Genomic DNA, 16,441 nt, shown 5'->3' on the forward strand with positions numbered 1-16,441 from the left:
TACGCAATGTCGATGTTTTCGCAAATGGAGCGATTTTTTTCGTAATGTAATCTTGCTCACTTTGGTATCACGAGGGTATTAAAAAATAAGTAAAATAAATAATGAATAATGCGCCTCATTCAGCAAGGATCGCAACTGCTAAAGCGTACATAGACGGGCGATTGTTGCGTACTGCACATGCATCGCAGTGCGCATGCGCGAATGCCTCACTGCGATCAGGACTAAGCAGACCCATCGCACAGAGATTCACAGGAAGTAACGTTTGGGGGTGGTGATGAGGGGGTGGCCGGGCGAACGCAGGCGTGCCAGTGCGTTCGGACGCCATTGCAGGAGCGTGCATAAATTAGCCACTGCGATGGCCTCCACAGCCTGAGGTCTCATGGCGTGCGTGGTTGTTAGCAATTTAGTGGTAGGCTCAGAGCTGCCTTAAATGTGTGAGTGGCTCCGATGTACTTCGATGTTACCGATGTTTTGGCTGGATCGCAACGTATTACGGTTGTGCGCGAGGGGAAGTGGGCGTCTGCATGTTGTGCGTGCGGGTGCTTTGCGATTGCACATATTAGCATACTTTTGCAGCAGACCTGCGTACGCGATTGCTGACGAGGCCCAATGTTCCAAGTACGCCAGGTGGTATTTCAGCGTCTACCGGCAATGGTCGTCTCAGTCCTTTCACATTAGGAAGCATAGATGTTCACCAGGGAAGGGCTTCGCACTGGTGTCCAACTCACGATCAGCCACAATATGTTTACATGGATAGAGATGATGAGAAGAGCAGGTCTGATATGATCGGCCAGGGTGTTAGTTGAATGGTGCGGCTGGTAAGGGAGCGTTAAGTTATCGGCACCTTATCAGTGTTAGAGCCTAAGTTACAGTATATATTCATTTGCCTTTCATTGAATCACCCCGTTTAGATTTGCCACCAAAGAGAAGAATGGCCTCCTGTTTTACAATGGACGGCTGAACGAGAAACATGACTTCATCGCGGTAGAGATTAACGATGGACAGGTGCAGCTGAAATATTCCACAGGTTTGTGCTGTATGTGACATGAATGGGTTTAGCAGGGCACCTCTAAATTGTTCAACATGTCTCTTTGTGATCAAGTAGTAACTTTCTGCCATGACACAATCACACACATATAGTGTTCCCGCTAGACCGCGGGCAGGGCAGGGAGCTGAGGGTGCGGGCAGGGAGTCTCTGTGCTTGCCCAAGGCGGGCACTTGGGGGCTTTCCCAGCACTTACAGAGGTGCTGGGCTTCCCCTCAAGCTCTACCCTCACGGAGGAGATTGGTCACCACAACTTTCCCCACCCGCGGGACACTGCAAGCCGCGGGTTGGGAAAGCACAGGGCAGGCTGTTTATATATATATATATATATATATATATATATACAGTATATATATCTATAGATATATATATATATATACAGTAACAGTCAAAGTTTGGACACACCTTCTCATTCAATGGTTTTTGTTTATTTAAATTATTTTCAACATAGTAGATTAATACTGAAGACATCAAAACTATGAAAGAACACATATGGAATTATGTTGTAAATAAAAAAGTCTTAAACAAATCAAAATATGTTTTTTTATTTTAGATTCCTCAAAGTAGCCCCCTTTTGCTTGGATGACAGCTTTGCACACTCTAGGCATTCTCTCAATCAGCTTCATGAGGTAGTCCCCTGGAATGGTTTTCCAACAGTCTTGAAGGAGTTCCCAGAGTTGCTGAGCACTTGTTGGCTGCTTTTCCTTCACTCTGCGGTTCCAACTCATCCCAAACCAGTTCAATTGGGTTTAGGTCGGGTGATTGTGGAGGCCAGGTCATCTGACGCAGCACTCCATCACTTTCCTTCATGATCAAGTAGCCCTTACATAGCCTGGAGGTGTGTTTGGGGTCATTGTCTTGTTGAAAAACAAATGATGGTCCCAGTAAGCGCAAACCAGATGGGATGGCATGGTGCCACAGAATGCTGTGGCAGCCATGCTGGTTAAGTGTGCCTTGAATTTTTATATAAATCACCAACAGTGTCACCAGCAAAGCACCCCCACACCATCACACCTCCTCCTCCATTCTTCACAATGGGAACCACACCTGCAGAAACCATCTGCTCACCTTCTCTGCGTCTCACAAAGACACGGCGGTTGGAACCAAAAATCTCAAATTTGGACTCATCAGACCAAAGCACAGATTTCCACTGGTCTAATGTCCATTCCTTGTGTTTCTTGGCACAAACAATTCTCTTCTTCTTGTTGTTCATCCTCAGTAGTGGCTTCTTCACAGCAGTATGACCATGAAGGCCTGATTCACGCAGTCTCCTCTGAACAGTTGATGTTGAGATTTGTCTGCTACTTGAACTATGTGAAGATTTTATGTGGCCTCTAAACTGAGGTGCTGTTAAGTAGCGGTTTCTGAGGCTGGTAACTAATGAATTTATCCTCTGCAGCAGAGGTAACTCTTGGTCTTCCTTTCCTGGGGCGTCCTCATGAGAGCCAGTTTCATCATAGCGTTTGATGGTTTTTGCAACTGCACTTGAGGATACATTCAAAGTTCTTGAAATTTTCCATTTCGACTGACCTTCATGTCTTAAAGTAATGACGGACTGTCGTTTCTCTTTACTGAGTTGAGTGGTTGGTGCCATAATATGGATTACAACAGTAGTCAAATAGTGGTGTCCACTGTGTACTAACCCTACCTCTGCACAACACAACTGATGATCTCAAACACATTAAGAAGGCAAGTAATTCCACAGATTGACTCTTGACAAGGCACACCTGTTAATTCAAAACCATTCCAGGAGACTACCTCATGAAGATGACTGAGATAATGCCAAGAGTGTGCAAAGCTGTCATCCAAGCAAAAGGGGGCTACTTTGAGGAATCTAAAATATAAAACATATTTTGATTTGTTTAATACTTTTTTGTTTACAACATTATTCCATATGTGTTCTTTCATAGTTTTGATGTCTTCAGTATTAATCTACAATGTTGAAAATAATTTAAATAAACAAAAACCATTGAATGAGAAGGTGTGTCCAAACTTTTGACTGGCACTGTATATATACATATATATATATATAAACATGGCTTGACGGAGGACCTTGAAGCACTACAACCCCCAGCATGTCATGTTACTTTTCAATAAATATCAACTTACACAGCCTAAAGAATAAGTATGATAAGAATCGCATTTCACATGCAGCGAACGTGGATCCTCATTATGCTATTGGTCAGTATCGATAGATTGGAACATTTATTTATAGGGATAAGTCTCTAGTACCCCGGAGCAGTTACAGATTGTTGGCAATGCCTGTGCAGCTGTGGGCGATGCAGAGTCCTAGCCACCTCGGGCACATCTCCACGTGAAATGGCGCAAAGGGGTGTTGTCTGATAGACAGTGTTCATGGAGGGTGTCTAGATGGAATGGCGGGCTGCGCAGGGTTGTGCGGAAGCGTCATTTCCTCTGTCTTCAGATGTATCTTTTGCACCAATGATTGGTCTGGCACAAGTGCGCCCTGATAATGGTGATGACTATGAAACCAATCATCCACATAGGGGCAGTCGGATTGCAGAGTTGTGTTCACATAGGGGCGGCCAAACCATACAGCTACGTGAAACTCTGTAAAATGGCGCATATATGCATTTAGTCCCATGCACGCAATGCGTTGATCTCTGCATCGGCTCCTATAGTGTTGACCAGCTTCAGGCATCTTGTAGGTCTTCAGCTGTTGTGGAGTCAGTGGCATGCTGGGACTTGTAGTTCGCTAATATCAGGAATGTTGCCAACCTTTGGTATGGACGTTCCTGCTGTAGCATACACTAATTATCTACCCACTCATCTAGGGGACTAATTTAATCTCCACAACTAAAGGTCAGATAATACATTTTATAGCCATCACATTTCGCTAATAATGTAATTTCAGCATGATAGTGATTGTGAATTATTACTGAAGGCATTTATTAGTAACTAAGGAGCAAATGAGCTGTTGTAATTATCCTCTCTACCTTCTCCACAAAGTGCCATGACTGAGGCCATCTTTCTTCTTCCATCATTAGAGTGCTGCTGCGGAGTGGCTCATTTCCATCTCATTTGCATACCGCAGCCACTGGCTTTAGGCAGGAAGTCACAGCATAATGGGCGGCAGACAGATCAAATTAGCACCTGTGTCCCGTTACCATGTATCCCCAGTGTTCAGGGGCAGCCCCAGATTTTAAATGTTGCTCTATCGAATTGTCCCTCTTTTTCAAAATTAAGTAACAGCACCATAAACTTCCTCTCTGTCTGTACCCTGAATGCTGTTCTCATCATACTTTCTTATTTTCTGGTTCCATACAAAGGGTCGACAATAATTTGTTCGACACCAAAAGGTCGACACATAAATGGTCGACACCTTTTTATGTTTAGGGTCAGGGTTAGGCATGAGGAGGGCCGGTTAGGGTTAAACACCAAGGGGAGGGATAGGCATTAACTGGAGGGTTAGGGTTAGGCACTAGGATGGATGGTTAGGGTTAGGCACTAACCGGAGGGTTAGGCACCAAGGGGGAGGGTTAGGGTTAAGGTGAAGATTAAGGTTACAAAAACAAAACAAAGCGTCAACCATTTCTGTGTCGACCATTTCCAAGTCAACCTTTTGTACCAGTCGACCTGCTGAACTGCCTAACTTTGTCATGTCGACCTTTTTCCATGATGACCTTTTGGTGTCGACTAACTCATTGTTGTCCTTTTTATTGTCAACCTTTTCTATCACAGCCCTTATTTTTTAGCCTTTAAAAGTTAATATGTCTTGAAGAAAAGTATTTTACAATGGGTTCAGTACAGTATATTATATTAACAGATTACATGTTGACATTTTTGTTATGTCGACACTCATGGCAACACTGATAAAATGTTGACCTGGTTACAGTGTGGAAAATGCACCTGTAATGTAAACACCTAAGCCCAACCCTAAGGCTAATGTGGACATTATCACAATGTCGTCATTTTATATGCTGACATTTTCCAGATGTTGACCTATTAAACATTATGAATGTCGTCATAGTGAGCGTCAACTATGTGACTTCATACTTTTAAGAATCAGTCCCAGTACACCTGTCATGTTGGGTAATGTACAGTGGATCTGTAGGTTCCGCTCAGCGAACATCACCAGGTCAGGGGGAAACCAGGCTCCGGTTTTACAGGCCAGCGGGGTAGACCTTATTGCCTTTCTGCGCCGAATGCTCGTCTTCATCAGACACATCTAAAAACATCCCGTGGTTTCATAAATATTTCATGTTAATAGTCTGGCGTCAGAGGTATTAAGCCGACTTCGCAAAGCATCCAAAGTGCCGTCTGCTTCATCCACCCTCCAGGAGGCTGTGACCTATATGTGTTATACACACCTGCCGATAAATGACACATTACTTCCTGGGCCACAGGTCCTTATTTACAGGGTTTGTATGGTCGCAACCCTGCTCGCTAGATGGATAGCTCCTTTAGCTGCCATAACCGCGGCTGTAAATCTCCTTGCACCTGTCCTCAGTGTGACAGAGGAGACACCGCTCAGGCAGCCAGCAGACTAATAGCTAGGTGCAGGATTGTGGCTCCGTATCTGCTGGAAATGAAGGCGTTGCTGAGTGCATCATTAGTGAGCGTTGTTACTCCACTCTCCAAGATACACGCTGCTCTCTTCCACTAATTACACCTCATTCTTTGCGTGATGGATGCTGTAAGACTGGTTATCAGCAACCTCAGCAGTGAGGACATCTGTTGTAGGGGGCGATGGGGCAATGAGTTCTGGCACTTTGTATTCATTTTATGAGCACGGCCAGGACAGAATGAAGACTTCACCTTCTGTATGGATGTAGTGCAGTGCGGGGGAGGAAGGCTGCTTAGCATTTTCAATGTTTAATGTACGTTGTTTCCATTATGTGGTTTCAAGGTGAATCCAGCACCCTGGTGACTCCGTATATTCCCGGGGGTGTGAGTGACGGGAGATGGCACACCATCCAGCTCCGCTACTATAACAAGGTAAGAATCACACGTAGCAGTCTGTAGGATACATAGAGTCGCCCCCCAAGAGGACAGTGACACCTGGTGGGGGGAGCAGGGGGTGCAGTAGTGGTCTGTGGGAAAATCTGGCATGTTTCCCCCCGTTGGTAGTTATTCCTGCCCCCTTCTTCCCCACTTAATAGTCCCAATATTTGCCATTCTCCATCATACTAGCATTTTTTTTAATTGATGTCGTTGTGTTAGGCATACAAAAGTTAAACGAGTCACTAATGTCGACATGTTCATTGTGTCGTCGTTTTTACAAAGTCGACACCACAAATGTTGACGTACCATTTTTTACATATTTAGGCCTAACCCTTAATCTAACCCTAAATATAACACTAAAATGTATTGTCAACATTTTGGCATTGGCATGTAAAATGTCAACATGTAATGTCGACATTCTGACTATATGATGACAATTTGAATGTCGACATTCTGACTGAATACCTGTGGGGGTTGTTCATTGTCACAATTGCTGCCCTTGTAAATAAAACATTGGGGGTTTTTTTTGTTATTGATTTTATCTTTGATATTTATATTATTTATAATTTATTTATTTTTGGTTTATATTTTGTTTAACCCTCCTGTACAGCCGAAGACTGGATCTATGGGTGTAGCTCAGGGTCCCTCCAAGGAGAAGGTGGCCGTGCTGGCGGTGGATGATTGCGACATTTCTGTGGCCCTGAAGTTCGGCAGTGAGATTGGGAACTATACATGTGCAGCAGAAGGGGTGCAGTCCAGTTCCAAAAAGTGAGTAGGCTTTCTCTGTGCCCCCGGTTATTCACATCTGATTGTCACCTACACACAGTGGAAGCAGCCATTTTGAGAATGCATCCTTTCAGTACAATATGAGCCAGTGACATCATTGAGGCGCTATCAGTTCATTAGTGGACAGTGACATCATTGATGCATTATCTGTTTATTATGTGCTATCAACACCATTGAGGCACTGAAACAGACATATCTCAGGTGCACAACTCCAAATTACTGATAATATGTAAATGCAATAAAATTTTGCAATCAATAGAGGTTTTTAGCATAATCATGGCCAAGGTTATGGGCCTACCCACCATATCCAGGTAACCTCTTTAGAGTAGGTCCCTAACATACTAGGGTTCAAATCCAGAGCACAGGACACCCCTAAATCAGTGCAGCCGAGTCACCCCAGGGCATCGCCATAGTGAGAAAAGTGAAGTAAAGAAAGTAAGAGCAGCTATGGCTGCATAGAAAGGTGAGAATACAAATATAATGAAACAAACAAAGTATTAAAATTGTGCGGAAAAGAAAGTTGATTTGGCCACACCTAATGTTTTTGCTATCTCTCTGATGGGTTTGTTTTGATTTTTCAGCCTAATGATGGCTTGCTTCACTGATAGTGACAGCTCTTTGGGTCTCATATTGAGAGTTGACAGCAACTGATTCCAAATGCAAATGTCACACCTAGAATCAACTCCAGACCTTTTACCTGCTTAATTGATAATGAAATAACGAGGGAATAGCCCACACCTGTCCATGAAATAGCTTTTCAGTTGATAGTCCCATTACTTTTGGCCCCTTAAAAAGTGGGAGGCACATATAGAAACCGTTGTAATTCCTACACCGTTCACCTGATTTGGATGTAATTACCCTCAAATTAAATCTGAAAGTCTGCAGATAAAGCACATCTTGTTTGTTTCATTTCAAAGCCATTGTGGTGGTGAATAGAGGCCAAAATATGAAAATTCTGTCAATGTCCCAATATTTATGCACCTGACTGTAAATGCAATAAAATGTTGTAATCAATAGAGGTTTCCAGCATAATCATGGCCAAGGTTATGGGCACAATTTTAGGTAAGTCCTACAAGTTTATATACTGTAGTGCAATTTTGGGTTGATTTTTGGGGCGTGGGTCCCCTGGATTGCGTCGGTCGGTCTGCTCCAGGGCATCGCATTATAATACATTCTTTCTTTTCTTCACAATTTTAATACTTTGTTTGTTTCATGATATTTGTATTCTCACCTTTCTATGCAGCCATAGCTGCGCTTACTTTTTTTACTTCACTTTTCTCACTATGGCGATGCCCTGGGGTGGCTCGGCTGCGTTGATTTAGGGGTGTCCTGCGCTCTGGATTTGAACCCTAGTATGTTAGGGACCTACTCTAAAGAGGTTACCTGGATATGGTGGGTAGACCCATAACCTTGGCCATGATTATGCTAAAACCTCTATTGATTGCATCTATATATTATCAGTAATTTGGAGTCGTGCACCATTGAGGCACTATCTGTTTATTATGTGCTATCAACATCATTGAGGCACTCACTATCATTTCACAAGGAGTCAGTGACACCCATGAGGCACCGTCAGCTCACTTGAACCAGGGTGCCTCATGACACGGGTCCCTAATAAAACGATGGGCTGCATTCTCATGGACACTAGTCCAGTACGAAGAATGGCTGCCTCACACTATGGGCACCAGACAGGTGTCCTTTAGGTCCCTCCACAACGGGATGTAGTTTGGAAGCCGACGGTCTAAATGCCGAACCGCCGGCTTCCAGACTTTCTAATCCCGGCGTGGTACTAATGACAGGCGTTGAAAACTTGACGCCTGTCATTAACCAGACGCCGGAAGACCGACGCCCAGCATACCGAACGAAGGTAAGCCAGGCGCCAGGCGCAGACAGCCACGGGGAGGGGGGAGGGTTAGGTTTAGGGCTCCCGGGGGGACTTAGGGTTAGGCACCCCCCCAGGAGGGTTAGGTTTAGGCAGCGGGGAAGGGGGGGTTAGGTTTAGGCACTTAGAGGGGGGATTAGGGTTACGCACTTGGGGGGTAAGTTAGGGTTAGGCAACCCTAAGGGAGGGTTAGGGTTAGGGGGTAGAATTAGGTTAGCGATACTTACCTTAGGGACGATCAGGATTTTCACCCTTGCCGGGCTGCCGCTGTCGGGATTTGAACCGCTGGCCCTGCGTTCGGCGGTAATACCTACTACACCCTCCACAACACAACAAAATGAGAGGGTGACCTGTATTGGCTAAAAGTCCGCGTGTTGATTTGACCTTTAAAAGTTTTTGCAGTTTCCGCATTTGTTTACCTGATAAACGCAGCCACCATACAGTACCAGCAACAAGCGTTGAACGGCCCAGTAAGAGTAGAACCGTACTGCACACTTACGCTATTTATATATTTGCAGATCTTTGGACCTCACGGGCCCCCTGCTGCTGGGCGGTGTCCCCAATCTGCCGGAGAACTTCCCGGTTACGCACAGAGAGTTCATAGGTTGCATGAAGGACCTGTTCATTGACAGCAAGAAGGTTGACCTGGCTTCCTACATAGCAAATAACGGAACATCTGCAGGTAGGATACACAGCGTCACGTGCCCGGTGACCCTCCCACACAACAGGTCCCTGCTACCGTCATCTGACACTACTGATACAAGATTCTGTAGTCTCTCCTTCTTTTTGTGTCGCTCAGAATCAGCATATAGTTCTATATCGTGTTATTCCGTGCTAGGTCCATTTCTGTTTTAATAGCATGGATCTGTTGTATAAAGCAGGGTGACTACATGCACCAAATACTAATACAAGCAGCTATATGCCATGGCCAGGGTGCCATCCCTTATGTGTTCTCTCTCTCTCTCTCTGTGTCAGGGTGCCATGCCAAGCTATCACTTTGTGACTCCAACCCATGTAAGAACGGGGGCAACTGCTCCTCGGGCTGGGGAACCTACACGTGCGATTGTCCATTAGGGTTTGGCGGCAAGGACTGCAGGGTTGGTGAGTACAGAAATACAACCTCAGAATTGCAGAGAGATCTACTTGGAAATTAAATATTTATTTTAGGTCTGTAAATGGGATACAAAAAAAGCAATTCTAATGTATTTAAACAAAAATAATTATTTCTTTAAAGGAAATTCTCCATTGAGTATGAAAGCAAAGTTATGAGTTAAATGCAGAGAGATTATTAATTAAATACCACTGTGTCCTATATGTGCTAAACTGTTCAGGACTTGTGAGTACTCCCTGGCATGTGAGTAGGAAGAGGAGAAATATAGAAGAGTGCTGCCCTCTAGGGGCTGGAAACAGAATATTTAGTCCAAGATTTAATAAACAAGTCTCCATAAGCCCAGCATTATTATAGTTAGTGAAACTTTAGCTGCATACACACACAACGATTGAGTTAATGAACGATTTTAGTAAATTATTTTCTACCTTGAGAAAATGAACTAAAATCGTTTACTAAAGTTGTTCATTTACTATGTTCATTTAAATGTAATGAACAATTTTTATGAACTACAAACGATTTTTGCATATTAACTTAATGAAAATCGTTGAGTTGACAAGTCTGACTGAACTACAAACTACAAACGTGAACGCGCATGAACAATAATCGTTCATCGTTTGACTCAGAAAGTGAACGATTTTTTCAAACGATTATCGTTAAACAATATCGTTTAACGATAATCGTTCAAAAAATCGTGTGTGTATGCACCTTTAGAAACTACTTAGTTACTTTTACTTTCTCTATGTTTGCTTTTGTGGTTTTTACAAGTTGAACTCTTGTATTGTGGGCTGTAAGCTGTCCTGGTGGGTTTTTACTTCCTCTATCTAGGAGTGATGTCAGAGGCCACTAGCCGCCTCCCCAACATAGCAACCAATCATGTTATAGCTATTATTTATCTAGTACAGTCTATAAAGTGATAGCTAGGATCTGATTGGTTGCTAGGGGCAACAGCTCCCCTTGTCCTCTTTGATAAATCTCACCATCAGTAACTAATTGTGGCTTCCCTCCTGGCAGCGATGCACCATGCTCATCATTTCAACGGAAGCGGAATCCTCGCCTGGGACTTCAAAAATGAAGTGAAGATCTCCATCCCTTGGTTCATGGGGCTGGCGTTCCGGACACGGCGGGCTGACGGGGTGCTGCTGCAGGCCCACGCTGGGCAGTATACCACCATCCTGTGCCAGGCATGTTCACTACTTGTTTATAGCCTTATGGGGATGCTGAAATAATAAGCCACAATATTTGCTTAAGTGCATAATAAATAATGTACAAGATGAAGATTCAGATTTTTAGACTTTTTTAGACTTTTTAGACTATGCTCCAGTATCAGTGTAAACATATATCAGAGAATGGCCGTCACAGCTGTATAAATGGGAGTTCCTTAGCTATTTCAATATTAGAAATATGTAAGATTAATAATCAGCAAGGCTGCCCTCTGCTATCTATGCTGACCATATAAATCTCCGCTCTGTCCTCCAGACACAATACAGTGGCACAATTTAGCCGGCTATAGTGCTGAGGTACAAAGATATTTCTAGGTTTAAGTCGCATCCCAGCAGTGGAAGTTTCTTTTGTGTCTGAATTCAGAAGTTAGAGGTCAGGTGGGGGCAATTTCCATAAGAATGCAGCCACATAGCCAAGTTATCAGTGACATCACTGAGAGTGCATCTGATCCGTTTACAGGCAACTAGTGACATCACAGAGTGCAGCCTATCAGATCACAAGCAACCAGTGACATCACTTAGAATGCAGCCTATCAGATCACAAGTAATCAGTGACATCACTGAGAGTGCATCTGATCCGTTTACAGGCAAGTAGTGACATCACAGAGTGCAGTCTATCAGATCACAAGCAACCAGTGACATCACTTAGAATGCAGCCTATCAGATCACAAGTAATCAGTGACATCACTGAGAGTGCATCTGATCCGTTTACAGGCAACTAGTGACATCACAGAGTGCAGCCTATCAGATCACAAGCAACCAGTGACATCACTTAGAATGCAGCCTATCAGATCACAAGTAATCAGTGACATCACTGAGAGTGCATCTGATCAATTTACAGGCAACTAGTGACATCACTAAGAGTGCAGCCTCAGATCACAAGCAACCAGTGACATCACTTAGAATGCAGCCTATCAGATCACAAGCAACCAGTGACATCACTTAGAATGCAGCCTATCAGATCACAAGTAATCAGTGACATCACTGAAAGTGCATCTGATCAGTTTACAGGCAACTAGTGACATCACTAAGAGTGCAGCCTATCAGATCACAAACAACCAGTGACATCACTTAGAATGCAGCCTATCAGATCACAAGCAATGAGTGACCTCACTGAGAGTGCAGCCCGGGAGTTCAAAAGCAACCAGTGATGTCACTGAGAATGCAGCCTATTGGTTAACAAGCAACCAGTGACATCACTAAGAGTGCAGCCTATTAGTTCACGAGCAAGCAATTACCTCAATGAGATTGCAGGCTATCAGTTCGCAAGGAATCAATGACATCACTGAGGCATGAGGCACTTTTTGAAACACGCTTGATAAGTAGGCGGACTGACGCCGTTAAAAGTACTCAGGGTTTAGTATTGTACACAGTACTGTATGTTAGTAGAACAGTTCTCCTGCTAATGTCCCCTCTCCTGTCTCCACAGCTGACTTCAGGTCTGATCTCCTTCTCAGTCACCCGTGGCACCAGCAGAACCTCCACCCTCCTACTGGACCAGATGGAGGTGAATGATGGCAGGTGGCATGACCTGCAGCTGGAGTTGCGCGATGTACGCAGTGGGCGTGAGACACGTTACGTCATCACCATCAACTTGGATTACGGGATCTACCAGGTACTCTGTATGTAATGTTAAGGAGCTAACACTGCAAATTCTAGGCGCTTGGTACTATTAAAGGAGTTCAGGAGAAAAGCGTTTATAAATAGATACTAAAGGAAGCGGGTGTGCAGTTATGTGATGGTAAGACGGGGAATCACTGCTTTACAATCCATGGAGTAGACCAACAGCGGACACGGAGGGAGCTTACCCAGGCACGGATCTCTTTACTAATGCATCATAGCAAAACTAACTTTATTTGAAGGTTACTAGACACTAATGATCTTGGTAAGGGACAACACAATCTACCAGTGTATTTATAATGCCTGGGGCCTGTGACAGGTGTAGCATAACACTGTATAGTGAGAGCAAAGCTGTTTCCATGACCACAGAACATGTCCCAAACTGTTATTAAATGACTAGTAAATGAACCCAGCATACGCCTGGTCACCTAAGTCTGCTCTGCCTGGACTCCACCCCACCCCGTTTTGCCCCGTCCCGCCCCCTCACTGTTCCCAGTGCAGTTGTCTTCCTCTCCTGGTGGTCTGTCTCGTCGCTGAGGTGCGAGCTCTTGGGGAAGTCTCACTAGTGGGACATGCCCCAGCTCCCACTGCGCATGAGAGAGCGAAGTTCCGGGCAGTGTGAGCCCCACCCTTAGTGTGCTCCTTTCTGTGCATTCTAAGTGAGCTCTGATGTCAGCACTTCAATAATACCCCTCCTCTTACTATAAAGTATTATGGACATTGTAAGTCACCATGACCGGACTTCTTCAAATTTACGCTAGTCGGCACATTATTCCATTTATTTAATACATAACGGTAATATATGTAGGAAATTCTGTAAGTGGTACCTGTGTAAATGATGAGTACTGAGGTCATAGCTTATGATCAGCAAGTTCTGATGTCATCACTGTAGTGTTCATTTGGAAAACTTCTGTAATAAAACACTTTAAATATGATGTACTGTATGTTATTAAATATCAGTGACCTGTATAAAAGCTCCCAGTCTGTAGCTGTGTGTGTTTCTATGATTACGCAGTGCCTCGGTGTCTTATCATACCCTTATCATGTACAGTACATTATCACATGTATGAAATCCGCTGCCAAGGCAATTGCATTAAATACTGATGCAATGACTTATAAAACAATCCAACATTTGTTTTCAGACAATCAGCTGACTAGGCAGAGGTGTGGCTTGTTCTGGTTTGGGGCGGGGCATGGACAGATAGTGGGTGGGGCTTATTTTGTCCTGCTTTTCGTTTTTTTTTTTTATTATTCTACAGTGATTGTTCTATTCTTCTGTAGGACACAGTAAATGTTGGGAACGAGCTGCATGGACTGAGGGTTAAGCACCTCTACGTGGGAGGAATTATGGGAGGCCGAGAGGTACAGAATGGCCTGCAGGGCTGCATACAGGTGAGGGCTATTCTTAGTACATGTGATCAGTATGAATTTGCTGTGATGCCTGCTGTATTGTACTCACCGTTATGTCCTTTATTGCTTTCCAGGGGCTGCGACTGGGCGAGACATCTAGTGGCATGACCTTGCCCAAGCCAACCAATGTCTTGAATGTTAAAACTGGCTGCAGCGTTCCTAATATGTGTGACCTCAGCCCCTGCCAGGGCAACAGTTCCTGTGTAGACAAGTGGCAGGGCCATGCCTGCGCCTGTCACCCAGGTGTGTAGGAAGATATATATACGCACGGGCATCAGTCTGTTCCAGCCTCAGTACCAATGGCTTAGGCAACCTGTGGGTTGGTAGCTGTTGTGGAACTACAAGACTCAGCATGCCCTGCCAGCTTATGAGTTATTGCCTTACTGACAGCCTGGCCAACTTGTGGCTCTCCAGCTGTTGTGAAACTACAAGTCCCGGCATACCCTCCCTCCGATCAACTGGTAAAGCATGCTTGTGCTTGTAGTTCCACAACATGCGGAGAGCCACAGGTTGGCCTGGCCTGCCTTACCGTATGTCTCTGTGAGGTTATAAAATAAAAACATCCCAGATATATTGCTTTCTGGTAGGATCCCCAAACAATTGCCAATATAATCGTGAATGTTACCAGGAGGCATTTTAAGACTAGGGGGTAGATTTACTAAAGCTTCTAAAACAGACAAGTTGTGATGTTACCCATAGCAACCAATCAGATTCTGTCTATCATTTTCAAAAATGCAGTAGAGAAATGATAGCTATAATCTGATTGGTTGCTAAAAACCACTTGTCTGTTTCAGAAGCTTTAGTAAATCTACCCCTAGAAGTCTTCTAACATGACAGGATGACCGGTTACTGGGTCCCGTGTACTCGATGATAATGGGGGCTCGGTTTGTCTCCACAGGGTACTATGGGGAGAGCTGTGTGGATGTTTGTCAGCTGAACCCATGTGAGAATAAAGGGTTGTGCCTTCATCTTCCAAACTCCCCTCTGGGCTATGCCTGTGAGTGCTCAGGGAACCATTTTGGAAGATACTGTGAGCACAGGTGAGATACGGGTGATTATTATCCGATTGTAGTAAAAACGCCATGGGCCTAATTCGCACACAGTACGTGGAGTTGAGCGATTTTTACCTACTGCGCATGCACAAAAATTCCCTAAAAACTCCTACAGCGCAAGCGTCCCACGGTGTGTGTACGCACAGAGGCGCAGTTGCAAACGACGCACGGTATAAAAATGATATTGGAAATGTGGTAGTCGGCGACTGTGTGGTGGCTAATGAGGCACGGAGATGGTCCGTCTTGAGGGCGTGTAATGGGAGTGTCGCAGGTGTGCCGCTGAACTGGTTACAAACTTTGAAACCATACCCTTATGTAGAATGTGCTCCGAGCACGTGGCTGGTGCACGTTTTGATGGTGCAATCGATGGTTGCGTATAAAGAGGCGCCAAACGGTATTACAGCGTCTAAAGGCGCTCAAAGTGGGCACATTCAGACGCACGGCTGTGCACCAGGGGAAAGGCTGATACCAGCATTAGCATACAATCGCACACGTGGCTGCCGCACCAGACGCTAAAGCAGTCGCAGCAGCGAGCAACTCGGACCCGCCCCCTTCATTCTTCTGTCTTTTGTGTGATGTAATATAACTGATCGTGTGCGGTTTCCCTCTCAGAATGGATCATCGGTGTCCTCGGGGCTGGTGGGGGAATCGCACCTGTGGGCCGTGCAACTGTGACACCAATAAAGGTTTCGATCCCGACTGCAATAAAACTAATGGGCAGTGTCATTGCAAGGTAGGTCGCCGCCAGGGAACTAACTGCAACCTTTCATTACATATTGTCTAATGGTTATTATTTGCCTTATTACATATATCTATAGATATGGTGTGTGGAACGTCATATAGTAAAGACTGTACTAAATATCCCACAGTATCAGCATACAGCAATGTACCATATAAGGGAATGTAGTTATTTTCCTGGCTGTCAGGATGCCGGCGATCGAAATACCGGCGCAGAAATCCTGACACCAATTAGAAGCCTGGTGCTTGCATCCCGACAGTAAGTATTGGGGTAAGGGGTTGGGGTCAGGCACTAGGGTGAGGGTCAGGCACTAGGGGGAGGGTTAGGGTTGGGCACTAGGGGGAGGGTTGGGCACTAGGGGCAGGGTTAGGAGTTAGGCACTAGGGGGAGTGTTAGGGTTGGGCACTAGGGGGAGGGTTATGTACTAGGGAAGGGTTAGGGTCAGGCACTAGGGGGAGGGTTAGGATCAGGCACTACGGGAAGGAATAGGCACTAGGGGGAAGGTTAGGGGTTAAGGCACTAGGGGGAGGGTTAGGGTTGGGCACTAGGGGAGGGATAGGTAGTAGGTGGAGGGTTAGGGTCAGGCACTAGGGGGAGGGTTAGGATCAGGC

At 44.9% G+C, this 16,441-nt stretch overlaps 1 protein-coding gene across 1 annotated transcript in view; it reads left to right on the forward strand.

The window, feature by feature from the left end:
• CELSR3 (cadherin EGF LAG seven-pass G-type receptor 3) overlaps nt 1-16,441 on the forward strand; it is a 210,274-nt gene that overhangs the window by 130,462 nt on the left and 63,371 nt on the right. Inside the window, exons 4-14 of the mRNA XM_088454017.1 lie at nt 912-1,027; nt 5,916-6,004; nt 6,621-6,778; nt 9,197-9,360; nt 9,654-9,779; nt 10,801-10,970; nt 12,439-12,624; nt 13,911-14,021; nt 14,114-14,282; nt 14,938-15,079; nt 15,704-15,824. Of these exons, the coding sequence (XP_088310143.1) occupies nt 912-1,027; nt 5,916-6,004; nt 6,621-6,778; nt 9,197-9,360; nt 9,654-9,779; nt 10,801-10,970; nt 12,439-12,624; nt 13,911-14,021; nt 14,114-14,282; nt 14,938-15,079; nt 15,704-15,824 (1,552 nt within the window). The remainder of the gene's footprint in view (nt 1-911; nt 1,028-5,915; nt 6,005-6,620; nt 6,779-9,196; nt 9,361-9,653; nt 9,780-10,800; nt 10,971-12,438; nt 12,625-13,910; nt 14,022-14,113; nt 14,283-14,937; nt 15,080-15,703; nt 15,825-16,441) is intronic.

This window comes from Taudactylus pleione, unplaced genomic scaffold, assembly GCF_031769625.1.
Source record: "Taudactylus pleione unplaced genomic scaffold, aTauple2 ptg000607l, whole genome shotgun sequence".
NCBI classification, from domain to species: domain Eukaryota; kingdom Metazoa; phylum Chordata; class Amphibia; order Anura; family Myobatrachidae; genus Taudactylus; species Taudactylus pleione.